The 27,605-nt window shown below is 46.7% G+C and overlaps 1 protein-coding gene across 8 annotated transcripts in view; it reads left to right on the forward strand.

Annotated features, from left to right (window-relative positions):
• rgs12b (regulator of G protein signaling 12b) overlaps window positions 1–27,605 on the forward strand; it is a 63,612-nt gene extending 36,007 nt beyond the window's left edge. For 3 of the 8 annotated variants that reach the window (XM_034202408.1, XM_034202409.1, XM_034202410.1), the window contains exons 7-19: window positions 17,546–17,715; window positions 17,804–17,896; window positions 18,237–18,380; window positions 20,586–20,768; window positions 21,075–21,225; window positions 21,358–21,452; window positions 21,686–21,898; window positions 22,644–22,717; window positions 23,170–23,296; window positions 23,375–23,471; window positions 23,570–23,640; window positions 25,116–25,272; window positions 25,701–27,605. In XM_034202408.1, coding sequence (XP_034058299.1) covers window positions 17,546–17,715; window positions 17,804–17,896; window positions 18,237–18,380; window positions 20,586–20,768; window positions 21,075–21,225; window positions 21,358–21,452; window positions 21,686–21,898; window positions 22,644–22,717; window positions 23,170–23,296; window positions 23,375–23,471; window positions 23,570–23,640; window positions 25,116–25,272; window positions 25,701–26,320 — 2,195 coding nt within the window. In that variant the 3' untranslated portion in view covers window positions 26,321–27,605. The remainder of the gene's footprint in view (window positions 1–17,545; window positions 17,716–17,803; window positions 17,897–18,236; window positions 18,381–20,585; window positions 20,769–21,074; window positions 21,226–21,357; window positions 21,453–21,685; window positions 21,899–22,643; window positions 22,718–23,169; window positions 23,297–23,374; window positions 23,472–23,569; window positions 23,641–25,115; window positions 25,273–25,700) is intronic. The other 5 variants (XM_034202412.1, XM_034202411.1, XM_034202413.1 and 2 more) reach the window with 5 other exon arrangements.

Below are 27,605 nucleotides of genomic sequence, written 5' to 3' on the forward strand. Positions count from 1 at the left end.
TAATGGATTCTTGTTTTCCTCTCATTCACTGCAGTAGTTTGATGACGAAAGCCAAAGTCCTGAGAGCTCTTTACTATAGAGTTTGAAACTGAATCCGAGTGAATGAACTGTTTGGAAAAACTGAAGAAAAATAACCTTATTGTGAAAACTCTCTTTGATAAACATGATTGGGGAATCACACTGGATGTATTCATTAGCAGCTGGGTTCCTACATTTAGAAAGAGACAGGAAATAGCTTTGAGCGGTACAATTCTCTTTCAGTTTATTTTCAGGAATTGCTCCGTCTCGGGCACCTGATCGTTGATGCCCTCCCTTTGGCTGTTCTTGTTTTTAGTTTTATCTCAACTGATCATCCCCATTTCTGTTGATCTGGCCTGAAGGCTGAAGCTTTCTTATTTTGGTTATTCTCATCCTCTTTCTGGGACCTTTGCTCTGCAAGTCTGTGTATTTGTATGTTAAAGATGTTCCTTTTGTGTAGCTAGTGTTTAAGGTGTTAGAACAATTGTTTAATACTGTTGGGACTTGTTTAAAGCTGCAGCCACACAAGGACGATAACGGTTGTATCCGCTACAGTTCTCTATCTCAGATAGATGGTTCGGCCACACGAGGCCGACAGGGAAACGCAGATAACGATAACGGGTCCCAAGGTGGGTAGATCTGCGGATGAAACGCTCTGGGGGGCCAAACGGCTCCGTGTCTACGCCCTATAACCATAGGCGCCGCCAGGGGGGTGCTGAAGATCCCCCTAGGATAGCCATAGCACCCCCCAAGCACCCCAAGAAATGTATGTCTTTTTTAATTTTTACGTGTGAAATTCATAATTTGAAAAATTATTGATTCGAAAAAAATATGCCACAGAACAAGTACTTCTGGGTCTCTGTGTTTCATTCAAGCTCGGCTCTGTGTGTGTGTGTGTGTGTGTGTGTGTGTGGTGTGTGTGTGTGTGTGTGTGGTGTGTGTGTGTGTGTGGTGTGTGTGTGTGTGTGTGTGTGTGTGTGTGTGTGTGTGTGTGTGTGTGTGTGTGTGTGTGTGTGTGTGTGTGTGTGTGTGTGTGTGTGTGTGTGTGTGTGTGTGTGTGTGTGTGTGTGTGTGTGTGTGTGGTGTGTGTGTGTGTTGGGAGTGCACATTTAGTGTGATTAAGCGAGCGAGAGAGAGAGCTCACCGGTGCCAGGGACCGTGTTGTTAGCATCTGTTTAGCTAGCTGCACTAACGGATATAAGGAGCTATTTCTACAACAAGGTGAAGGAGAGTCCTCTCCTGTCAGACTCAGGTGAGCTAAAGGACTCTCTGAATGTTTTAGATAGTTATCTCTCAGTGGGTCTCAAACGGTTTGGTCACGATTTATGTAAACAATTATTTCCGAGGCACACCCTCATATGATCATTATAGTTATAAAACAATAAGAGAATAAATGAAAAACAGTTATGAAATACTATATGACAGTAAAACAAGAATACAGTTTGAAAGGGGAGTGATTTGTAAAATAAAGAAATAGAAAATCTGTTTACTGTTCTGTTTCATTTGGGTGTTGAGAGATGTATCCATAGATCTCTTAATGTTGCTCTCAAAGTACACCAGATTGATGCTTTTAACTTCAATATTAAAAAGATAAATCTTCCCGGGGGAGCATGCCCCCGGACCCCCCTATAGGATATTAGGTCCACCCCCCACTTATAAACATAGCACTTTACCCCTGCTTACACCTATATGCTGTGAGATGATTATCGAGCCTTCATTGTAACAAGTGTAGGCTACTGTGTATGTGCGTGGGGAGTGTTGCAGTAGAAAATTCCACTGTAGCGCCCAGTACATCAATGGGAAACGCTAAATGTTTGAGCACCCTCTATGAATAGGGTGACCAGATGTCCCGCTTTGCGCGGGACTGCACAGCATTTTCACGACTTTTGGTACGTCCCGCAAATTGAGACGATGTCCCATATATTTCATTTTGATTGGCTAAAACGCTTTTCTTTAAAATCAGATTCATCCAATGGCTGTTGAGAAAGCAGGGAAGGCTATCATCACGGGGCTGTGTTTGCTGTCAATCAAACTGTAACACACGGCGGGTGCTGGTCAAGTGTTAACCAATGAGAGTAACTAGGCTTGTTTGAGACGCGTTGCGGCTCGCCTCGAAAGTAGACGAGAATAGCCGATCGCAGCCGGGAGAGGTCTCAAAAAGCTCGCCTGAAGTCGGACAGCTCGGAGTCGGCTTCGTCTTCTTCTTCTTCTTCTTCTCTCGTTTTTTTGGCGGATTGCAAACAACTTTAAGGTGCATACCGCCACCTCCGGAGTCGGCTTGACTCGGTTTGCATTTATAAAGAATGCACACATGTGTTTAATCGTTAATGTCAGATATGTACTAAGTAAATACATTTGTTCCTGCTCAAGATTAGATTCAACTTTATTGTTATTGCACATATTACAGGTACTGAGACAACGAAATGCAGTTTAGCTTCTAACCAGGTGCAACAACTGGGGTTACGTAATGTAACCCAGCTTCTATGAGTATAGGCGCAGCCCTCTAAGGCTATCGCTATTGGGTAATCCCACTGCACGTGTGCAGCACTGACAGATTTATTCCACGCCCACCTATGACGTGGGCCCCATCTCCGGGCTCACTTCCGTATAAATAGGAAGTAGGCCCTACAATCCACTCCAACAGCTTTTCTTCAGCTATTCGCGGAACCAGTGAGGCCTGAACCTTAGAGGGCTGCGCCTATACTCATAGAAGCTGGGTTACATTATGTAACCCCAGTTCTATATCGTATAAGGCTTCGCCCTCTAAGGCTATCGCTATTGGGTTAAGGGTGAAGCAGGATGTAGTCTACGCCCCACTGGTTCCGTCCGTTACCAGAAGCTCAAAACACACCTACTCAGTTAATAACCCATGTCCATTTCGCCATGCGTAAATGGAGCATCACATTCCCAGGGAATATCGCATTAAAAAATGAATATTCTCCATCAGGGAACGAAGGTAGGCTTACTCGGCCTACCTGTCATTTATAAAAAGTAGAGATCGAGTCTCACTTGTTAAAAACAATCAAGAGAGGGGGGAAAAAAGCAGCTCTCTAAGTGCCGACAGGCAGGAGAGAGGGCATGCAATTGAAAAACCCCGACATTACTCATTCTGGCAGGCTATTCAGTATTGAATGTGTCAGAGAGGAATGGGAGAAATCCCTCAAATACAAATGAATAAAAGAACAGGGGGAAGACCAAGATGCAGCAGTGCAAATGTCTTTCACTGTCATTCCTCCGTGCAACGCCGTAAAGGAGGGGAGGAGGAGGAAAGAAGCCATCCAAAGTTATCACTCTCGATCTAAAACGAGCTTGTGATAACCTTTGGCATAAAAACCGGGTTAGGGCGCAAAACAGCTAAACTGCCATCTCCTTGGATCCGGAGACATGACGGAGCCACCGAGAGAGCAGACCAATCACTCACCCTTTTAGCTGATGTCAGAGCCAAGAGCAGAGCTGCTTTGGCTGACAAAAACTTCAGGGGAACCTGATCTAAAGGTTAAAATGGAGCTTTACTCAGTGCGCGTAACACTAAAGCCGAAACCCATTGAGGCGCCAAAGCGCGTGACACAGGTCTGAGTCTCTGCTCCCCGTAGAAAACGTTTTGTCAGAGGTGCTGACACCAATCTACGTGGCAAGATGAAATGGCAGCAGCATATGTTTCGACCGTGCTATAAGCCAATTCCTGTCCAGCAACAGCTGGAGGAACGACAGCACGAGGCAGGGGGCCCAACGGGGTCCAGGATTTTCCCTACACACCAAACGGAACATTGTCCATTTGGCTGTGTAGGATGTGTGTTCAGCAGCTGCGCTGATCGAACACCTCCCTGGTGATTTATGTAGGCCGCCGCTGCTTTGTTGTCGGTTCGAATCAACACATGTTGATTGTACAGCCACCGGGCGAAGTGCTGGATTACTTTCCATATAGTAATTCCAGCACGTTTATATTACATTACATTGCATTTAGCTGACGCTTTTATCCAAAGCGACTTACAATAAGTACATTCGACCAGGAAGACACAACCTTGAAGAAAACAGAATCATAAGTACATCAGGTTTCATAGAGCCAAACATTTCAAGTGCTACTTGTTGTGGAAATAATTATCATAAGACGCCAATTAGTAACATACAGGACAAACCTCGATGTCTGTTTACCTTCTTTAAGGACACAGGCGGCTTAGCCAATAATGTTATTTTTCCCATTCTGTGACCGGTCAATACTGGGATACAGATGGTCTGTGTTGTGGGTACACTGGGACACTTCCTTCTCTGTATTTGTGGACTCCAAGGTAAAATCTTCGAGGTCATAAGTGTCCGAGGCAAGTAGCTCTGTGTTCCCACACTGTTTAGGCTATCTCCTCAAATATGTTGTTTACTCTCTGCGAAACCAGTTAGATGGGCTGGCAAGAGAGAGGCTCTCCAGAATTGACGTGGCAACTCTACCGTGGAGTCAGAACCTCTGACTCTTGGATTTGTGATGTGAATACTCTGGTACCAACTCCAAATAAATCACAGTGGTTTGACATCAAAGCTCCGACTCTTCCCGTGTCTCCTTCCTGAGTCGGTGACTCCACTGCATGCTACACAGAAGTTTCCTCTACACTACTCAACTGGCTTTAGGTAAGCCAGTCCTTTATTAGTATAAAAGTGCTTCGTTAATAGTTCTAACGCTCGAAGTGGAGTCGAAAGAGATGAGTTTTCAGTTTGCGCCGGAAGATGTGCAAGCTATCTGCCGTCCTGATGTCAATGGGGAGCTCATTCCACCATCTTGGAGCCAGGACAGCAAACCCACGTGTTTTCGCCGATGGGAACTTGGGTCCCCCTCGCAGCGAGGGCGCAACGAGTCGTTTGGCTGATGCAGAGCGTAGTGCACGCGCTGGGGTGTACGGTTTAACCATGTCCTGGATGTAGGAAGGGCCAGATCCATTCGCAGCATGGTAAGCAAGTACCAGTGTCTTGAAGTGGATTCTAGCAGTTACCGGAAGCCAGTGAAGGGAGCGTAGGAGGAGCGGAGTGGTGTGGGAACATTTAGGAAGGTTGAAGACCAGACGAGCCGCTGCATTCTGGATGAGCTGCAGAGGTCGGATGGCACATGCAGGTAGACCAGCCAGGAGGGAGTTGCAGTAGTCTAGGCGTGAGATGACGAGAGCCTGGACCAGAACCTGAGTCGCTTTCTGAGTCAGCTGGGGACGTATCTTCCTGATGTTGTAAAGCGTGTATCTGCAGCAACGGGTTGTAGCAGCGATGTTTGCAGTGAAGGACAGGTTGTTATCTAGGATCACACCCAGATTCCTTGCAGTCTGAGTCGGGGAAACAACTGAGGTGCCGATGTTGATTGTTAGGTCAAGAGTGGGACAATCTTTTCCTGGGAGGAAGAGCAGCTCAGTCTTGTCAAGGTTGAGCTTGAGGTGGTGAGCAGACATCCACTGAGAGATGTCAGCTAGACAAGCAGAGATGCGTGCAACGACCTGGGTCTCTGAGCGGGGAAAGGACAGAATTAATTGGGTGTCATCAGCGTAGCAGTGGTAAGAAAAACCATGCGGGCTAATGACTGATCCGAGCGAGTTTGTGTACAGGGAGAAGAGGAGGGGACCAAGAACAGAGCCCTGAGGGACCCCTGTAGTTAATTGACAAGGGTCGGACTCAGACCCTCTCCAAGTCACCCTGTAGGTACGGTCTTTCATGTATGAGGTAAGGAGGGAAAGTGCAGAGCCTGAAACTCCAAGTTTTTGGAGAGTGCGAAGGAGGATCTGATGATTCACCGTGTCGAATGCAGCAGACAGGTCCAACAGGATGATGACAGAGGAGAGGGATGCAGTTTTGGCAGTGTGCAGTTCCTCCGTGACAGCAATGAGAGCAGTTTCTGTGGAGTGACCTGCCTTGAAACCAGACTGGTGCGGATCCAGAAGGTTGTTCTGATTGAGATAACAGGAGAGTTGTTTAAAGACAGCGCGTTCAAGTGATTTAGACAGGAACGGGAGGAGAGAGACAGGCCTGTAGTTTATAACATCAGACGGGTTGAGAGTGGGTTTCTTTAGGAGAGGGTTTACTCTTGCCTCCTTGAGACTGTTTGGAAAGTGACCAGAAGTTAGAGAAGTGTTGATGAAATGGGTGAGAAACGGTAGAATATCAGGAGCGATAGTCTGAAGGAGGTTTGAAGGGATAGGGTCCAGAGGACAGGTGGTAGGGGCGGGCAGAGGTAATGAGGGTAAGAACCTCACTTGGAGAGAGAGGGGAAAAGGAGGTAAGTGTGTTGGTGGAAGGAGGGTCTGGTGACCCAGCGGTGAGTAAAGGTGAGTCAGAAAAAGAAGAGCGAATATCATCAACCTTTTTTTCAAAGTGGGGTAACAAAGTCGCTTGACAGAAGTGAGGAGGGGGGAGGAGCTTTTGGAGGGTCCAAGAGGGTGGAGAAGATGGAAAATAGTTTTTTAGGATTGGAATAGGAAGATTGGATCTTATCTTGAAAGAAAGTGCTTTTTGCCTGAGAGATCGAAGCAGAGAAAGAGGAGAGGAGAGCTTGATAGGTTAGGAGGTCGTAACGGTGTTTGGATTTCCACCATTTCTGCTCTGCTGCCCTAAGGACGGTTCTATTAGCACGCAGTGCATCATTTAGCCAGGGAGCAGGAGGGGACTGACGAGCCTGCCGAGATGTGAGAGGACAGAGCGAGTCCAGAGTGGATGAGAGAGTAGAGAGGAGAGTTTCTGCAGCAGAGTTTGGAGGCAGGAGATGGAACGAATCAGAGGAAGGGAGGGCTGAGAGCACCGACGAGACAAAGGTAGAGGGGGAGAGGGAGCGAAGGTTACGGCGGACAAGTGCAGGATGGGAAGAGATTAGTTTGTTATGTTTGGAAAGGGATAGAGAGAATGAAATGAAGAAGTGATCGGATGTGTGGAGCGGGTTTACATAGAGGTTAGAAGTAGCGCAGTTCCTTGAGAATATGAGATCAAGGACATTGCCAGCTTTATGAGTCGGTGGGGACGGAGACAGTGAGAAAGCTAAGGCGGTTAACAGAGATGTTAGTTCGTCTATCTTCCCCGTCTGGAGGTTGAAGTCTCCGAGAAGTACAGCGGGAGGGCCAGTTTCAGGGATGAGTGAGAGGAGATTATCTAATTCCTCCAAGAAGTCCCCCAAGGCGCCTGGTGGACGGTAGAGAACAACAATGGTTAACTGTATAGGATGGGTTACTGTGACGGCATGGAATTCAAAGGTGGAAGGAGTGAAGTTAGGTAGCTTGAAGAGGGAAAAGCTCCATTTGGGAGAGAGCAGGAGACCAGTGCCACCTCCTCTGCCAGTGGGTCTGGGTGTATGGGAGAAGGAATATGCAGTGGAGAGAGCTGCTGGGGTGGATGTGTTGGATGGAGTAATCCAGGTCTCAGTGAGAGCAAGGAAATCCAGAGACTGCAGGGAGGCGTAGCCAGAGATGAAGTCAGCCTTAGGAACAGCTGACTGGCAATTCCACAGGCCACCAGAAACTAGATGTTGGATCTCAGTGGAGCACGTGGGATAGACGAGAGCAGGCCGGTTATATCGATTAGGAGATACACGGTGCCAGTGATAATTGCGAGAAGACACATGAACAGGAATGGAGAAAATACACATGATTATAGCATGAGGGGCTAGAAAACTAAAGAAAAGATAAATAAGACACCAGCTCAATCAGAGTAGGATTTGCCTCCTCTTTGCCTCCCTCGTGACTCCCGCAGGACTCCAATGTCTTTGTCAGTCTTCGGCTGTCTGACGCTGATTGCTCAGTTCACACAGCTGTAGGGCCCTCTAATTAGTTAACTATCTACAGCTGATGGGCGACAATAGACTGGCCGTGCCTATATTAATGCAGGCTTGAGTGCTGAGACCTGTAAAGCAGGTTTCGCCTGAGCAGATCTGAGATTTAAAATCTCTCAAACGCGATTTAGCCGTTTAAGCTACAATAACAATTTATACAGAGTCGAATAAATGAAACAGAGAAGTCTAATTAAACAAGAATATAACTTACAGTGGTTGCTGCGTCAATAGGTAATGTCGTCACCGGGTCCAGATGCACACTGAGTTCATCAGATTTTAAATGCGGTATTTAAATGATTTTTAAGGTACAAAATGACTGAGTCACGCGGTTGTACTTCACGCTATCAATAGACTGGCCGTGCCTATATTAATGCAGGCTTGAGTGCTGAGACCTGTAAAGCAGGTTTCGCCTGAGCAGATCTGAGATTTAAAATCTCTCAAACGCGATTTAGCCGTTTAAGCTACAATAACAATTTATACAGAGTCGAATAAATGAAACAGAGAAGTCTAATTAAACAAGAATATAACTTACAGTGGTTGCTGCGTCAATAGGTAATGTCGTCACCGGGTCCAGATGCACACGGATGCATATGGAGAGACATGTGACCCGGCCACTGTCCCCCCACTGCCTGCGACATGCACGTTCCTCAGCCTGCTAGAGATGCGTCTGTGAACACTGCGGTGTGTGACGTCCCTCTGCTCAGGGGCATCCCCACTGACGTGGAGATTTTTCCAGTGGGTTCAATCCAAACCCACGGAAGGAGGAATGTACACCATGCGTCTCCTCTGACTGACGGGGTCGATACGCAGGCAAATAAACCACCTCTGGAGTCTCCTCACTGTGAAGGAGTCCCAGGGGGATCACCACGTGACCAGCTGATATCATACCTAACAGCTGCATCACGGAGAGGGCTGTCACCGCCCCGCGGGGGTGTGACGCGCCGGAGGAGAGCTGTCCGAGCTGCTTAAAAACCAATAGGTTTTTAAAGACAGCCGGTTTATGCAGCGAGCCATGCTGCCTATAACCGACAGGTCAGGGGCAGCCGGCTTAACCGGTGAGCCTTGCTGCTTATTATTATCCATCTGTCCATCGAACACGCGCGTCGCCCCTCTGAGTAATACTCTGAGTAATACTCTGAGAGCGCGCGACCTGCTCTGGATGTGCTGTGGTTGTCATGGTGACGAGCCACGTCAGAGCCCTCGCCGCCGTTGCCCGTGAAGCAACCCAAGAGGGGCCCGGTCCGGAAAGGCTGCGAGGGGGCCTCCACACACTGCCTCCACACACTGCATCCCACACCGGCTCTCATCCTGTCTCTGTTTAGGAGAAGGCTCGTAAACTAGAGGAGAGCTGTCACTTTCTCCATTCTCTGCTGTGAGAGTCGCGCTCTCATGCGGGCTGAGTTCAATTCCACTCCCAGTTAAATGTCTGGGAGGGAAGAGGACAGCTCTTCTTCCAGTTGATAATGAAACCCAGGCTTGACAGATGAGATACGAACTGTATCGTCTGAAAAACAGCTTCCTCCCTGGAGCGAGCCAGCCACAGCTGGTCGTCCAGGCAAAATAACCCTCATCCCCATTCTGAGTAGCTGCTCCAACCGTCTCCACCCACTTTGAAAAAAGTGTGTGGAGCCAGGAATGAGAAACGCAGGAATTTGCTGTGTTTCGGGATGATGGTTACGTGGAGGTAAGCATCCTTCAGGACTATGGATGTGCACCTCCCTGGTGAACACACTCCAGCACCTGTTTGATCGTCAGCATGGGAAAAGGCCATTCCCTTGTTGGACACTGACAGATCGAGGATGGGTCTCATTCCCCCCGCCCCGTCTCCTTCGGGACCAGAAAATAGCGGGAGTAACAACCCCTGATTTTCTTCCCTTTGAGGAACCCCGGGAAAAAGCTTTCTTTAACCAGAGTTCCTGCCGCTCTGCACAGAGCGCGAGACACTGTTTCTGGGATGACAGGACTTCCTGTATCCCGAAGAACTGCGGGGGGGAGAGGCGAATTGCAGAGACTACCCTCTGCCCATCCGCCTGCTCATCCATCTGTCCATCAGACACACTCGCCGCCACCCTGAGTACCATACAGTACTCTGATAGCGCCGGGTGTACATTCTCTGGCTGTGCTGTGGTTGGTGACAAACCATGCCAGAGCCCTCCACACGCTGCATTTCACACAGGCTCTCAATATGTCGTTGTTTAGGAGAATACTCGTAAACTGCGCATTCACGCTCAACACCACTAAGGGATGAGCGGAGGTGTGTGCAGTGCTGTCCACACAAGGCGTAATAATGGCCCTCCGTGGGCTCATTACGACCGTGGGTAGGAGGTGTCTGAGACAGAGGAAAAATCCATGCTGCCTAAACCCAAAACGTTTATGGTAGACGGATTTGAATATCAAGCCCAGTTGTTTTATTAACTGATAAGTTAAAAAACCCAGCCGGCTTAGGCAGCGAGCCTTGCTGCCAAGTAACCAATAGGCTATTGGCAGCTGGCTTAACCGGGGAGCCTTGCTGCATATTAACTTCCCTCTGTCCATCTAACCCACGCGCCGTCACTCAAGGCGCGAACCTGCTCTGGATGTGCTGTGGTTGTCATGGTGACGAGCCAGGCCAGAGCCCTCCAGATGTTGCATTTCACACAGGCTCTCCTTATGTCGCGTTTAGGAGAAGGCTCGTAAACCGGACATTTAAGGTGCGTTCACGCTCAAGACCCCTAAGGGATGAGCGGAGGTGTGTGCAGTGCTGTCCACACTGTAATAATGGCACCCTATGGCTCATTACGACCGTGTGTAGGAGGTAGGTTTGGGACAGAGGAAAAAAATCCGAGCTGCCTAAAAACCAACAGGTTTTAAAGACAGCCGGTTATGCAGTGAGCCATGCTGCCTATAACCAACAGGTTAGGGGCAGCCAGCTTACCCGGTGGGCCTTGCTGCTTATTATTATCCATCTGTCCATCGAATACACGCGTCGCCACTCTGAGTAATACTCTGAGAGCGCACGCATGTTTTGGATGTGCTGTGCTTGTCATGGTGACGAGCCACGTCAGAGCCCTCGCCGCCGTTGCCCGTGAAGCAGCCCAAGAGGGGCCCTGACCGAAAAGGCTGCGAGGGGCCCTCCACACGCTGCATCTCACACCGGCTCTCATCCTGTCTCTGTTTCGGAGAAGGCTCGAAAACTTGACATTGAGGCGCGTTCACGCTTAAACCCGCTGAGGGAATGAGCGGAGGTGTGTGCAGTGCTATTCACACAGTGCGTAATAACAGCCCTAGGCTCATTACGACCGTGTGTAGTATAGGCACATCTGGGACAGAGGAAAAACCGTGCTGCCTATAACCGACAGGTTAGGAGCATCAGGTTTAACCGTCAAGCCCTGCTGTTTAATAACCGACTGGTTAATAACAGCTGGCTTGTGCCGCGAGCCCCGCTGCCGCGCTAACCAACAGGTTACAGCCGGCTCAAACGGCGAGCCCCGCTGTCTGTTAACCGTACAGGTAACAAACAGCTGGCTTATGCACCTCCACACGCTGTATTACACAGCGGCTCGCCGTTTAGGAGAAAACTCGTAAAACGGACATTGAGGTTCACGCTCAAACCTGTTTGAGGAATGAGCGGAGGTGTGTGTAGGAGGCACATCTGTGACATAGGAAACAAACCCGGGCTGTCTAATTAACCGACAGGTTTTAAAGACAGCTGGTTTGAGCCGTAAGCTCTCCTGAACCGGGGGAACAGGGAGATCTCATTAGGCGGCTGCCTTTCCGATGATCTCCGGGAGTTCCTGGAGAATACCGCCTATCGACGGCAGAGCCATGATGGCGGATAGAGGGACCCGTTGACCCGTCGTCAGCCCGGTAGCCGAGCCTAGGTCCGGCTGCCGGGCTGACGACGGGACCCCGGGCCCCCGCCCCGTCTCCCCTGCCGGAGGAGAGGGAGACAGGGCGGGGGAACCACATGGTGATCCGTGAATGGAGGGGAAGGAGTCGCCTGACTGCTGCCCGCCACTCGGATCCAATAAATAAAGGGCTTGGTCCACAGAGTAAAACTCCTGGACTAGCCAATCATCCTCGGCCGCAGCAGCGAGAGTGTCCGCTCTCCACTGCCTGTGGGCCAGAGGGAGACGGACACAATGAGTGCACGACACCTGGAATGGATGTGGCGACGTAAAACTGACACAAAACAACAACAAACTTTTGCCGAGCCAATTGGAGAGTTTCATCAGCAGCACGGGGTAAAAACCACCAATGAGCGCTCAGCTCGAGATACCAGCGAGTCGTTTCCCATCAAGCATTTCGCTTCCGCAGCCCGTGGAGAGGAACTGCGCCGCCTCGCCGCGCCTCGCTCTCAAGGCTGCGGGCATCTTTGTCCCGCGAGATTTCAGCGTCTCATGTAGGCGAGCCTCCAGAGCAAGTCGGACAAAATGACTAACCATCATGCAACGCACTAGCAAGACGTTGATCGCAACTGCGCAGGTCTCGCTTGTCTCAAACAAGCCTATTCACTCCAAGCGGCAAACTCTGGGGAACAGCCGGGAAGCCAATACGGAAGTGCCACACACTGCAGTTCATACATGGGCCGCTAGGGACTGGCTGCAGAAAGGAGCAATTTCCATAGACCCCCATGTTAAAATGCCCAACTTTACAGCAGAAAAAAACATGTTTCTACCCATGGATGCAATAAATATTATTATCGATATAGTTAGATTCCACCTTCATGATTATGGATCTGTGAGTGAATTGTTTTCTAACACGACCCTTTTATTTATATTAGGTCTTAAAGTTTTTGCATAAATTAGGGCGTGGTCACGTTGATGGACACGTACATGCCTCACTGTCAGCTAACAGCAACTTGTCCACTCTGCTAGGCTACAACCATAGAGGCGACAACGTTAGTTAGTCATAGCACTGTACTTGACCCTTTAGCTTTAGCCGTGTTCGTGGTGATTGTGCCTTTTAGAGAATATTGTTACAAATACTAGACAATTAAAATGTCGTGCTGTGCGCTTGAATGTACTAACAGAACTTCCAAGAAGTCTAAAATGATAATATTATACATGTTAACCCCGTTCGCAGGTGTTTGTGTGCTTGGTAGTTTAGCTTGTTACTTATTAGCCAGCTAAGGACGTAACACTTTATGCATACATATACATTTTAGTTTATGATTCAGCCTTGGGTAAGACTTTTATAGTCTATGGCTATGACGCCCATAATGCTAAACGGGAGCAAATGTTAATAGGGGACCCAATTATCCCAGTGGTGGCCGCCGGAGCTAACGGAGCCGCAGGGGGCTAGCTCCAGCCACTGCGGCTCCGTTAGGTCCGGGCGGTGGAGTCCGTCTTTTCTCAACGTGTGAATGACAAGCATTAAGAATAATAAAATATAGCTAATTCTCTTGCAGATTGTCTCATTTGATTATGAATGTAACGTTTATATAGGGGAACTACACTGTTAGCAGTAACTTGGTATGCATGTATTTCATGTTAGCTTAGCTTCTTAGCCTGAGCTAGCTCTGTTTACTTCCAGTTCGGAGGCAGCAGGTCCCGCCTCGGCTCCGCCTCTTTGCCCTTATTTGGAGCAGGCGGGATTAGACTCTGACGTTGCTGTCAAGCCGTTAGTGGCCGACTCCGCCTACTAAAGGCTTCACGGCAACTCTGCAGAATCCTATGGGTGACGTCACGGACACTACGTCCATTTATATACAGTCTATGATTCACTCACACCCCCCACCCCGCCAAACAACAACAACGAACGCAGGCGACGCAGCAGGTTATGGAAAATGGAGGAAACTGAAACTACAGCTAAGAAGAAAAGAAGATGCACATACAACAAAGACTGGGAAGACACTTACCTGTGGGTGAAGCTAGTGCAGGGCGACTCTCAGAGTTTTTTGCAATCATTGCAAGAGTAATTTTTAAATTTCACATGGCGGTGAATACGACGTCAAAAGACACCGAGAATGCGATTCTCACAAGAAACGTGTCGCTCAAAAAGAGACATCCCACTCTATGGAGACATTCCACTCTATGGAGACATTCCTACTCAAACCAAAAAATGATGGCCACTCAGACAAGGTAACTGCAGCAGAAATAACCAGTGTTTACCATACAGTGCAACACTCCCAATCATACCGGTCAAATGACTTGTAACAAGCTAGCTCCGACCATTTTTCCAGACTCTGAGATTGTAAAGAAAATGTCATGTGGTCGTACAAAAGTAGCGTCCATAATAACAGATGTGCTTGCCCCTGCCTCTGTGGAGAGTTGTTTGACAGAGTCAAAGACACCAGTGGTTCTAGGTGACAAAATAGCCCACACACTGTGTGTGGGGGCCCACCTGCTGTTGCTGTGATGGACAAAACTGAAAGCTATTTTATTTTATGTATTATTATGTTTCTGTTCCCTCCTGGCCAGTGTTGGTTTTATTTTATCTATTAATTTATGTTGTGCCTACTTGTACAGGTAATACACTAGTTGAATTAAGAAGATGCATTTCTAAACACTTGAAGTGAATAATGCCTGCTGCCTTGGTTAGCCTTAGTTTACTTTTCTTTATTAAAAAACTGCATTTTGACTTCACTTTCTGCTCTGTTGTTATATATTTGTTAATGGGGGGTGCTGTTGAGAGGGTGTCCCACATTGTCCCACAGAACCATACTCCTTGTCCCACATTTGGTTTGTTGGGATCTGTTCACCTTATCTATGAAACGTCAAGCTACCCCACAGCACCCCCAAAAGAAAATCTCTGGCGCCGCCACTGCCTAACGACAATTTCCTGCTAACGATGACGCAATCGCCCCAGTGTTTCGAGCCAGGTCCCGGTTTCTCACAGGACAGTGCACCCAGCAGGAGCTTCCATCTAGATTTGATCGATATGGACAACAACGCGAGTGAAGTCAAATCGGACAGGAGAGGAGACACGCAGCTCTGCATGATAAGCTGCTGCTCCGCCCGCTGTGATGGAGCGATGAGCTGCCATGGAAAACACACACTTCAATTTAGATCATCACCCTTAGCTATTTTAATTACCTCTCAAACTACCTAAACTAGTTATAAATATGTTTATTTTTACTGTCGGGTCACTCATTACTGGATCAGCCAGCTGCATGAGACCACGGATACTGACGGGCTGTCAGGAGAGGGGGAGGAAAAGAGAGACTCCGCCCCCCGTGTATTATTCTTATATTATTATATAGAGTCGTTATTCATTCGTTTTAAAGCTCAATAAATAACAAAGAAGACCTTTGACCGGCACTTTTATAATTTTGTCTGGAAGATTTAAACTTTAACGGACATGTTGACCGGCTAAACCCCACCTCTGCTGCTAAATCCATCGTGGAGAATAAACAGAAGGGCAACCATGCATGCGGGAGAAGTCTTCTTCGCTGCTTTTGGTGTATTTTGTGGCAGAAGTACAGCGCCACTTACAGGCCCGGCATATGAACTACAGCGTCTCCAGCGGTTCGAGCTGTCTCATTTGGACGGACACGTTTCTGGTGCCTATTGCGTGTGGACGGAATACTTTTTTGATGACGATTTCGGTTTGTTTCCGTTATCGTCCTCGTGTGGCTGCAGCCTAAGACCAAATCAAATAGACTGTGACAAGTGCTAGACACAGATAAAGATAACATGTACAAAGGAGCATTTTTTTATTTTGTATTATTACATTGCATTTAGCTGACGCTTTTATCCAAAGCGACTTACAATAAGTGCGTTCGACCAACAAAATACAAACTTGAAGAAAACAGAATCATATAAGTACATCAGGCTTCATAGAGCAAAAACATTTCAAGTGCTACTCAACTGGCTTTAGGTAAGCCAGTCCTTTATTAGTATATAAGTGCTTTGTTAATAGTTCTATCGCTCGAAGTGGAGTCGAAAGAGATGAGTTTTCAGTCTGCGCCGGAAGGTGTGTAAGCAATCTGCTGTCCTGATTTCAATGGGGAGCTCATTCCACCATTTTGGAGCCAGGATAGCAAACCCACGTGTTTTTGCTGATGGGAACTTGGGTCCCCTTCGCAGCGAGGGTGCAGCGAGCCGTTTGGTTGATGCAGAGCGGAGTGCACATGCTGGGGTGTACGGTTTAACCATGTCCTGGATGTAGGAATGGCCAGATCCATTCGCAGCATGGTAAGCAAGTACCAGTGTCTTGAAGTGGATTCTAGCAGTTACCGGAAGCCAGTGAAGTGAGCGGAGGAGCGGCGTGGTGTGGGAGAATTTAGGAAGGTTGAAGACCAGACGAGCCGCTGCATTCTGGATGAGCTGCAGAGGTCGGATGGCACATGCAGGTAGACCAGCCAGGAGGGAGTTGCAGTAGTCTAGGCGTGAGATGACGAGAGCCTGGACTAGAACCTGCGTCGCTTTCTGGGTCAGCTGGGGACGTATCTTCCTGATGTTGTAAAGCGTGTATCTGCAGCAATGGGTTGTAGCAGCGATGTTTGCAGTGAAGGACAGGTTGTTATCTAGGATCACACCCAGATTCCTTGCAGTCTGAGTCGGGGAAACAATAGAGGTGCCGATGTTGATTGTTAGGTCAAGAGTGGGACAATCTTTTCCCGGAAGGAAAAGCAGTTCAGTCTTGTCAAGGTTGCATAAAGTCAACATTTCACCAGTTCTGCCGTTTGGATATTCAGGGACACTTAACAGCTATTAGTGATACTTGTCAAAGGGTATCATCTTTACAGGCCGTGAATGTAAAGCTGGTTCGTTTTTTTTCACCTTCCAAATATTTGTGTGTGTGGTTGTATTTTGGGAGGCGTGTGGTGCAGTGGGTTGTGCGTTGGTATTCGGATCAGGGTTCACACACAGGTTCAAACCCCACTGCAGTCAGCATGTTGTTGTGTCCCTGGGCAAGACGCTTCACCCCAAATTGCTCCTGTGGGGATTGTCCACAGTATTAAGTCGCTTTGGATAAAAGTGTCAACATTTGCCCAGAGAGATAACTAACTTGGCAGTAACTTCACCAGAAGTTGTTTTGAGTAAATTGCCAGGTGTTTGTATTTCTTTCATTGGACAGATTTTGTGAGTACTGCAACCGGGCAACACTGTTTAAGATGCATTCACAACAGATTTTTAGTTGAGATAAAAACATTTAGATTGAGTTTCAAAGGGGGCCTGGTCGAAAGCAAGGGGTTGCAAGCATTGGGGCTATAAATGGCGAATGGGTGATTGGCCCCCTGGCTTCACGGTCCTAGTTCTGTTTCACGTTGCGGCTGTCGAGTTCACTATCTTACATAATGCATAACATGGGAACTTCTTGTGTACTTGGATAAATGAAATAAAACAACAAAAAAGACAAAAATGTGAAGCTTCAAATTCCCCTTAAAACACGGAAAAGACATATCATGGTATATTATCTTATGTCATAACCTGTTGCTTGGACTGTAAAAGTAATAAGAGAGAATGGATCAATCAAATCTCTAATATCAGTATCTGAGGGATAGTACGAGTGAAAGTGTGCTATAGGGGTGTTATGTTGCAGAGTGAAAGACAAAGCACAGCCCAAACACATGTGGGTCGGGGGAGTTCATTGGACAGACCGCTACTCTTGCCTTATTAAAGCAGACAAAGAAAAAAATCATATCACCCACCCAAAACCACCATTGAGTATGCTGTAAAAAGAATGGTGATAAAAAAAAAAAACTGAGATGAGAACATATTTAATCATTGCACCACCAATAAAGTCGTATTGAGAAGGACAAAGAGTTGTCACTGAAGTCACTTCCAACTATTTGATTTTATGTGTGTTTGTGTTGTTCAGAACTAAACAGTGTGGAGCTGCAGGGCTGCAGCAGCGACAACAGTCTGAACAGTAATGCCAGCCTGCCCAGTGTTCAGAGCCACCGGCGCCACACGGAGCGGAGAGTGGCCAGCTGGGCCGTCTGCTTCGAGAGGCTGCTGCAGGACCCTGTGGGGGTCCGCTACTTCTCGGTACTGTAACACACATGGCACATTCACATTGCGGATATGTTTACATAAATTTGCCAGCTTTTCCTAATTTTGTATGCTTGTGTTGCAGGAGTTCCTAAAGAAAGAGTTCAGCGAGGAGAACATCCTGTTCTGGCAGGCTTGTGAGTTCTTTAGCCACGTGCCTGAGAATGACAAGAAGCAGGTAACTGACATGCAGGACATTGATCACACACATGCTTCCATTTACACCACAATAATGAGGGAAAATGTTACATGTTAGACGAACATTTCAGCCTCAAAATTAAAAAAATTATATTAATTACTCGATTTATCAAGATTCTAATCAATTGTTATTGTTGACCATAGAAGCATGCTAGAACAAACTTTCCTTATGAATCCAAGTTCAGGGCTGTGAAATTGCTATAAAAACGATCATTATTAAGGTGACGTTTTCCTTCAATCAGCTCCTGTAATTCCTCATCTTCTTCTAACTCATTCCTTACTCTCTGTCTTTTTGTTATCTACATATCGACCTTCTCCAGCTCTCTCAGCGCGCCAGGGAGATCTACAACAGCTTCCTGTCCAGTAAAGCCACAACACCGGTCAACATCGATAGTCAAGCCCAACTTGCCGACGACATTCTCAACGCCCCCCGACCTGACATGTTCAAGGAGCAGCAGCTGCAGGTAGCTGATAAACACACTATTTTATTAAAATCTCGATTGTGATTCTGTTCCAGTAGCTGTAGTGACCTCTGACTATCCTTTTGAATGGGAAATGCAAAAAAGGCTATCTCTGAGGGGCAAATGTATTTGCACACACACACACACACACACACACACACACACACACACACACACACACACACACACACACACACACACACACACACACACACACACACACACACACACACACACATTTGAATACTTTATTTGGTTCCACAAATGATATTACATAAGACAGGGAATCAAATATATCGGGGCTAAGCAGCACAGAACACTTAGGGGAACACATAGCACCTCCTTCTCCACACGGCTAAGCTGCCAATAATAGCTGAAACAGAGCAATATTTGGCAATTTGTTTGGCTTTTCTCTTTGACATTCCAGCAATTCTCAGACCAATCATGGTATATAATCATTTATATACATGGCCAAGACTTCCGAATATAAGTATGCTGTATCTACACTTGTACCCAAAGCTGGTTATCACATCGAGCAGTGGTTGGTATTTGATATACTTGTCCTGGAAAGCCTGGTCCATGTACAGGTCAAAGGCACAGCCTACTTCTAATATTAGCACCTCCCTGTGGTTGGTGTCAACAAAAACAACATCAGGTGTATTTGGGATGTTAGCAAAGACATCATTGGTAAAAACCAAACCATTCTGGTAGCACTCTAGCGTGCTTGTACATTGCTGCGCTAGATGGTAAGATGTTTCGTACCGCATCAGACACAATGTCCACAATACGGTCATGACGAGCTATGTACAGGCGTTTGTATGCATTACATCCATTTGTTATGTGTGCAATGGATTCTAGGTGTTGTTGTGAATCCTGATGGTTTAAACAGAATGGAGTGTGAATGCGAGGGTACCAGGTGGACAGATTGTACTCAGTGGGTAATACCTGCAGTCTTGCTTTGATGGTAAATGTCAGAACATCCTCACCAACAGCGGCGTTCTTAAACACTGAGTGTGAGACTGAGTGGTCAGCAAACCCCAAACAGGCTTTCCCTGTAGTCTGAGTCCACACCAGTGCTGCCTGATCTCAGACTGCTTCATGCTGAGCAGAACCCTCCTTGCAGAGTCTCTGTGCAGTTCCACAGTCTCTTCCTGAGGTGTTGTGATGTCGGCCTTCACAACCACACTGGGGTCAGTGATCAGTTCATCAGAGACAGGGACTTCAGTCTGTGTGTTGAGTCTTGTCCATTTCAGCTGGACTCCAGTCCGATTGCAGAGGTCATTGAGATCTGGCCAGTCAGACCAGACCCCGAAGCCCCTGGCCTGAGAGTCCAGTTTCCCAGAGTCTTTCCTCCTGAAGCCGAGGAAGTTGTTCTGGTCTGCGCTGGCCAGGGGGATCTTCCTTCTTTGTAGATCCAGCAGGAGAGAGGCCCTGGCCATTTCTCTTACGGTGACATCATTGTTAAGCATGTGGATCAGGTGGGCTAGCCTGGTGGCTATGTAGGTCCACTCGACATTGGGGACTCCCAGCCCCCCCTCTCCACATGGGAGAAAGATGATGCCCCGTGTGGAGTGTGTGTTGAGGCCCACCCACTTTCTGACCAGCTGGACAGTTTTGTTTGTCATTTCTCTCAGTGCCTTGAGAGGGATGTGTACATTGGCAAAGAGATGTTGAATTTTAGCCAAAGCCACCTCTCTCACAGCCTGGGGCTTCATGAGGACGGGGAGGGGGGACAAGTCAATCAGGTGGAGAGATGGAGAAACTCTGTAGTGAGCTCCTCGACCTGCTCCCCCCACTCGCCAGCGATGTTAAACCTGTGGCCAAGGTATGGGTAGCACGGTAGGAAAAAGTAGGATTCCAAGAAAACACACCTTGTGAATAGGAACGACCCGAAGGGGCTGCTCGTGGGATATGAGTCTTTATCTTTATTTCTCATTTCCCTTGCATTCAACATGTTTTTGTCATCCATTTTACCAGTGTTACTTTTAGTTTGAAATTCTTAATCCTCTCAAACCATCTTCTTTTCTCCTTTTAATTTACCTTTAGTTTTAAATCCTTATGCCATTGCATTTTGTCTCATCTCTTCTTGTCTTCCATCGCTTTTCCTTATTTAATTTAGCCTTTCTCTTTGTTCTGTGTTTATTAATTCCTTCCTGCATTTTTCTGTTGCCCGCTGATTACTCCTTTCCTTCCTTTTCACCTCTTTAGATCTTTAACCTGATGAAGTTCGACAGCTACACGCGGTTCCTCAAGTCTCTGCTGTACCAGGAGTGTATGCTGGCGGAGGTGGAGGGAAGACCCTTGCCGGACCCTTACCACATCCCCAGCAGCCCCAACTCCAAACACAGCACCACCAGCTCCGACCGCTCCAACCTGTCAACACCCAAGAAGGTAAGATGCAACGCAAAGCCTCCACAAGTATTTTCCATTTGGCTGCGTCTTGTCATTAGTGTTGTGAAATGTTTTTAATAGATAATACAAACTTTTTCACTAAGATCTGGAGTAAGACTGGGCATTGCCACCTAGTGCAAAAGATGATTCAGTCGGGTGTGATAAAAGCACAGCGTTTGGTTTGCCTGTATTTATTTTTGTGTCGTCCCACATCAGGTTTTATTCATCCATTTATCCTCTGCTTGGTTTCTTGTGTTGCCACCTGTGTCCTTGTGTCCTTTAATTTATTTTGTTTGTGTCTTATAGGAGGACAAAAAGAGCAAGTCGGGCAGGTCTTTAAATGATGACTCTAAGGATGATTCAGGAGATCGGAAGAAAGGCTTGTTCTTTTCTTGGTCGCGCAACAGGAGCTTCGGCAAAGGCCCCAAAAAACGAGAGCTGGCCGACTTCAACTACAGTGAGTAGTTTAACACGTTGTTTAACATGTTATTGTTTGTGTAGATTGCCGCATAATTGGAGGGCTATTTTCCAAGTTGGACGTAGAGGTTTGTAGATTTCCCCTTTGGCTGATGTGTGTATTCTCTTTCAGATTTCTCTGGCAGCAATGGTCGCCGTGAGTCCCAGGGCTCGCTGTCTTCAGGAGCCAGTCTGGAGCTGGGGACGCCGGGGTCGGGGAAGAATGAGGTCAGTCTGCAATGAAACATCCCCCTCTGATAATTAGTTTAGACATTGCAGTCATAGGCACACAGTCATTTTTTCGCTAAGCAGCTTCATCTGCAGCCTCTTCCTATCAATGTATCTGCTATAAGAGCATAAAAACATTGAGAATAGTAAAATAATGCTTTTGTTTCTCTTACATTTTTTACTATCACGTTTTCCTCTCCCCCTAACTCTCTGTCTCGGTTTTATTCCTTCAGGTGGATGTTTCCCGCGGTGCAGTCTCAGTGTTAGCAGAGCGTGGGGGGAGCAGCGCCCCCTTGAGGCAGTGTAACATAAGCCTGCCGGACGGCTCATGTTGCTCAGTGCCACTGAGAGCAGGGGTGTCCATCAGGGAGCTGTTGCTGGGCCTCTGTGAGAAGCTCTGCATCAACCTGGCAGCTATAGACCTCTTCTTGGTCGGAGGGGAGAAGGTACAACACAACGTGCACATGCTGCTGACCAAAAGACCTCTCATGGGGGCTTCAAATATTCTTTATACAAATGATCAAATAACTCAATGAGTCATGCCAAACAAAGTTAAAAGATACATATACAAAATATTTGGTTTTAACTTGAAAGGGCAATACTTTTTCTTGAAGATACAATAATCTATATTTTGTATACACACAATAGGTCCAAAGACAATGTGTTATGTGCAGGTGTGAAAGAAGTACTCATGTTATACTATTGTAAGTCACAGTCCTGCATTCAAAATCTTAATAAAGTGAAAGTACCAAAGTATTGGCATCAAAATGTATCAAAAGTAGTAGTACTTGTTATGGGTAATGACCCATTTGAGAATAATTTATATTAAATGACTGGATTATGATTATTCATTCGGTAGCCTGTTTATCAGAGCTGTTAAATGTGGAGCTAATTTTAAGTACTAAATACATACTGCTGTTGGGTATCTGAACATATATTTATATGTCAATGTACATTTTTTGTATTACCTAATAATCTGTAAAGACACTGGTGACTAACCAAATCAAATGTAGTGGATTGAAATGTACCACATTTTCTTCGAATCAGTCAGTGGTTCAGAGAGCTGTAATCCTCACATGTTTTATCTTTTGCTGTTCTATTTAACAGTCACTGATTGCACTTTAGGGTTTGGCAAATACCTGAACATTTTCCATAATAACTTCTCTCGTATTCTCTGCCTCACTCCATCAGCCACTTGTGTTAGACCAAGACTGTCTGACGTTGTGCTCGCGGGACCTTCGACTAGAAAAACGCACTCTCTTCAGGTACGTTTATCTTGAGAACAACTATAAGCTTTACAACACTTCAAAGCTGTACTGAGAGAAAAAATGCTCGTTGTGAAACCACAGCGGCCATTGAAGTAAAAAAAAAAAATGACATTGCCTGGGGATAATTCTGAGAAGAACTTCTGAAATTCCAAGAATAAAGTCATGAATGTATCAGAAAAAAACTTGAGATTCTATTTACGGGAATAATGTGGTATATTCATGAGAACAAAACTCACTGCAAGAGGGGATCAACCTCAAAAGATGCCGCTGGTAAACAGTAAACGCCTCAGAGATATGTTAGTGAGGAGGGAACATATGTCCTTTGCATTTTGTATCCCTTCCTTCCCTGTAATCCATTCATATTTTTACCCAAAATCCCCCCTAATATATCAGTTGCACAATTACAACTTATTTTACTGCTACAGAACATTTTCATTCTTCTTTTCTAGACTCGACTTGGTTCCTATTAACCGCTCTGTGGGCCTAAAAGCAAAACCAACCAAGCCTGTGGCGGAGGTCCTCAGGCCTGTGGTGGCCAAATACGGCCTGCACCTGGCCAACTTAGTGGCACGCATTGTAAGTCCATACTCATTCAGATAGACAGAAAGGCATACAGTCAGCACATGTGATGACGTCATGTTCTGTGTGATGCAGAGTGGGGAGATGGAGCCATTAGATCTCGGTCTTCCTATATCCAACCTGGACGGGCTTCGAGTGGTATTAGATCTTGCAGAAAACACTCCTGCGAAAGGTTAGGAACACACATGCAGTTGCTATCATTAGAACATTTAATCGAGTAACAAAACACTTGTATATGTATTGCTGTTTCAATGTATTTTCTTCATCCAGCAGACAAACAGAAAGCAGCTCCCTCAAAGAACGTCGTCGCGGCCTCCACCAGCAGAAACCAATCGACAACAGTAAGATCTCCCCCCCAGCATCTTATTGCCTGTTTCCTTCTCGCTCTGGAATGTTCCATAACCCACAGAATGTCTCCACTTCCCGGTTGATGATGTCACGCTACTAAGTGTCTCTCTCGCTGTCGTCAATCTCCCATGTCTGTTTGCAACGTGTCAGAAATGTGCGCAGGTGTATGATATGTCTCTGTCGGCGTTGGGGCTGTGTGTGTGTTTATTTACTGTATGTGCACTGTCGCTGTGGAGCCCTGTCACACTCTCCAGGTTCCTAATGTTCCATTTTTATGGTGTGCCTGTGGCCGAATGCTTCGTCAACTTTTCTCTATTGGTTTGCTGGTTCTCTTTCTTCCATAACAAACCAAGAGGCAGAGCCATCAGAGCCCAGCCTGCCGCAGCGTTTGCTGGGTCTCCAAGCCTCAAACACCCCCTCTGTGCACCTGGAAAGCTCTTCGTTGGTGGTGGCAGTAGAACTGTAGAATGCTGTGCGGGTTTTTCTTGTTATGATTGTGGCTTCAAAGTAATATTTTACCCCCAAAATGATCATTTGCAATTTCAAATACTCACCCTGTGTTACCTTGGATTTGTGACAACTTTTCATGCATGTCTCAAAAATAAAGAATGCAAAAACTGATTTTGTTTTAAATAAATGAACGTAAACGTGGTGTAACAATAGCTAAATGATATCAAAACAACTGTTTAGCAACTCTTGCGAAACTGTACTTCGGACTCACATGGAAAAACACGAGTTGAGTGTCAGTTAGTAAAGGATCCTTTATTTATAGCTCGACTGTTGTTAAAAGTAACGCCCATAACTCAATTGATCAACAGTTTACTCATGTTTTTGTACTCATGTCATTCACTGTGCAGGCATGTGAGAAAAGTTAACAAAAAATAAATGAAGGTAACCCTGGGTGAGTAATTGGTATACAAATGATCATTTTGGGGGTGAAGTATTCTTTTAACCTGATTGGTGGCCATCTGTAAAGGTCATGCATTGCTTTGTTGGTTGATTATTTATAGATGTTTGAAAATGCTAGTTGTATCCCACTTGAAGGGCAGTAGTGCGGCTTTATGAAGTAGGAAGTTGGTTCCTCTGGTGTTGTGGTGTGTTGTACTGTTAGCCTACGTGTTGGTGATGCTTAGCACACAGTGTTAAGCATTGTGCTTGTCTGAATGGAACATCCCATCTGTCTTTCTATAAGAATCTAATATAGATATATGTTTTATTAGAATTACTCTCTATACATGTCATTGATGATGAATCACACAAACTAAATTCATTATCCATTTAATTGTCCAAATCAAAAAACATCTGCCCCCTTCCCCCTGTTAAATTGTTCTCATTTGACCCTTGATCACCCTCCCCACCGTCAGTAGCACTAGTCCCCACCGTGTTGTCATTACTTGCGCCCGTACTTGTACCATCCTCACTTACCAGGGCTCTAACAGCCCCCTCCGCTCTCCTTGTGGCCCTCCAGGGGGAGGACAGGCCGTCAGGGAAAGCCGGTTCAGCCCGCCCCCATGGGGAAAACGGCCCTGACACAGGCAGCCAGCCCTTACCCAACCACTCTGTCTCTCTCCATAAGGCTCCGGAGAAAAGAAAGCAGAAAAAGATTAATATAGACGAAGCTGAAGGTAAAGACTGAACGACCTCCATCTCTCTCTCTGTCTCTTTTGTTTCCGTAGCTTGGTTGCTGTGATCACACTAACCCTTTGGCCTGTCTGCCGTGTAGACGCAGCACCTTCCAAAGCTAGCTACATGTAGCACAGTCACCTCTGCTCACACTGAATGTAGCTTTGACTTGTCTAACTAATTAATACAAACCCTCTGCTGCATGCTTTCTCAAGTGTTTTCAAGATGTTAATGTGGGAGATTATTCATTTGTGTGTGTGTGTGTGTGTGTGTGTGTGTGTGTGTGTGTGTGTGTGTGTGTGTGTGTGTGTGTGTGTGTGTGTGTGTGTGTGTGTGTGTGTGTGTGTGGTGTGTGTGTGTGTGTGTGTGTGTGTGTGTGTGTGTGTGTGTGTGTGTGTGTGTGTGTGTGTGTGTGTGTGTGTGTCCGCAGAGTTCTTCGACCTCATATCCAAAGCTCAGAGCAACCGAGCAGACGACCAGCGAGGCCTGCTAAACAAAAGCGACCTGCAGCTCCCAGACTTTCTGCGCTTGTCGCCGGTGACAACCAACCGGGCCGCGCCTCCTCCCTACGACACTGAGCCCAGTTGCTCCACCCCTCACACCCGTAACCCCAACAACGGCAGCCTCCCCAGCAGCGGTCGCAGGGGCAATAAGGCCAATAGCAATGACAGGGGACGAGGAGGAGGCGGGGGGGGCGGCGGCCACTTGCTCAACGCGAGCCATCAGTCCCAGAGCTTGGACTCCTCGCTGGGAACTGAGAGCGGAGGGGGGAGGAAAGGCAGGCCACCCCCTCCGTTTCCTGGCACCATCTCCCCCATCCACCCGTCCACCCGGGGGGCCCAGCCTGCTCTCCTCCAGGACTCCAGGGAAGAATCTGTCCAGATGCTGGAGGAGGACACGCTGTCCGACCTGACTCTGGTGGGAGAGGGGGACATTGACAGCCCCTGCCTCACCTACGTCACTCCCTCAGCCCTCCAGTGCAAACCCCACCCCCGACCCCAACAGCAAGCACAGGACGGGCGGCCTAGCTCAGGTACTTCCCCGGTGTGAAAAACCTTTGAACTTTCACCTCTCCCTTTACCTGACTGTAGGACAGGACCCTCGACAAAGTCGGTTTGAAGTTCTTTGGCAGTCACACTTGGCCCAGAATGCATCCAGGTCTCCTCCCTTTATTTCATAATTCAATTAAAGTGACAGAACATGTAAGGTAAAATACATTAAGTCATGTAAAAGACTGAGCTTTTATCACATGCCTTAGAAATGAGTGTTAATTAGTTAAAACCAAGGATATAGTGATAAGCTACGGCCAGCATCTACTGTGAGTCCACAGCAGCCTGAAGATAAACTAGTTCAGACACATAAAGCGAGGAGAAGTGGATGCATTAGGCTCGGACTGAACTTGTCCAGACATTTCCCTTCTGTGTGGTTTGTATCTGTGTGAACCTTTGAGCGGATTTGCTGTGGATTTCTTTCTGGAGACGTTAGCTCGAGGACATGCTCACGAAAAACCGACCAGTGCCAAACTGTCTACTCCCCCCCCCCTCCAGTGTACCGAATCTAACAATGCACTTTAGCCAATTACAAACAACACAACTTTTCACATGTTTCTAAAACTTTTTCTCCCTGCTTTTTATTATTTTATCATGAAAACGTCTGTTTTACAGCACTAGGATCAGAGCATTTGCTAACAAACTATTTTCCAATGCTTTGGAGCACACTGCATACTGACACAGCTGGCCTGACCCCATAAATACAAACACAGGAACACACACATCTGCTCAGCTGTTTCTTCAAGGACACAGTACACTCTGTGTCTCCAGCGCTGTTCCCTCACCTCAGGCATTTCTCGTGTCACCCATGAAAACGGACAGCAGCGAGAGCGCACACATGGAATATCGCTCTCTGGTGAAAATGATCCAGAAGTGTGTGCACTCACTGTGTAAAAAGGCAGTTTTCATCTCCATTCCTCTTCTTTGCACTACATCACACTGCAGCACACCTTTTCTGTCTAGCAATTCAACAGTGTCTGGAAAATAACGGGCTAACACGTCAAACTGTTTCAAAACACTCTTACTTTACTATATTCTCAAGAAGACATTAATTTATCCCACATCCTTTTTCATTTTTACAACCTGTCAGTTAAAAGTATTAATTTGTACATAGTCATCTTTGTGAATTCACAATTTGTTTCCGTAGTCATTGTTGGATCGCAGTGCAGCCATGCTGTTTAGAATAGTAATACATTCTCCTCTCTTCTGTTCAGTTGACTGTACTCTCTGTAAATAGATCAAATAAATGTTATAACGATGAACTCTCTCTGTAGAGCCTCATGTGA

This window comes from Gymnodraco acuticeps, unplaced genomic scaffold (genome assembly GCF_902827175.1).
Source record: "Gymnodraco acuticeps unplaced genomic scaffold, fGymAcu1.1, whole genome shotgun sequence".
NCBI lineage: Eukaryota > Metazoa > Chordata > Actinopteri > Perciformes > Bathydraconidae > Gymnodraco > Gymnodraco acuticeps.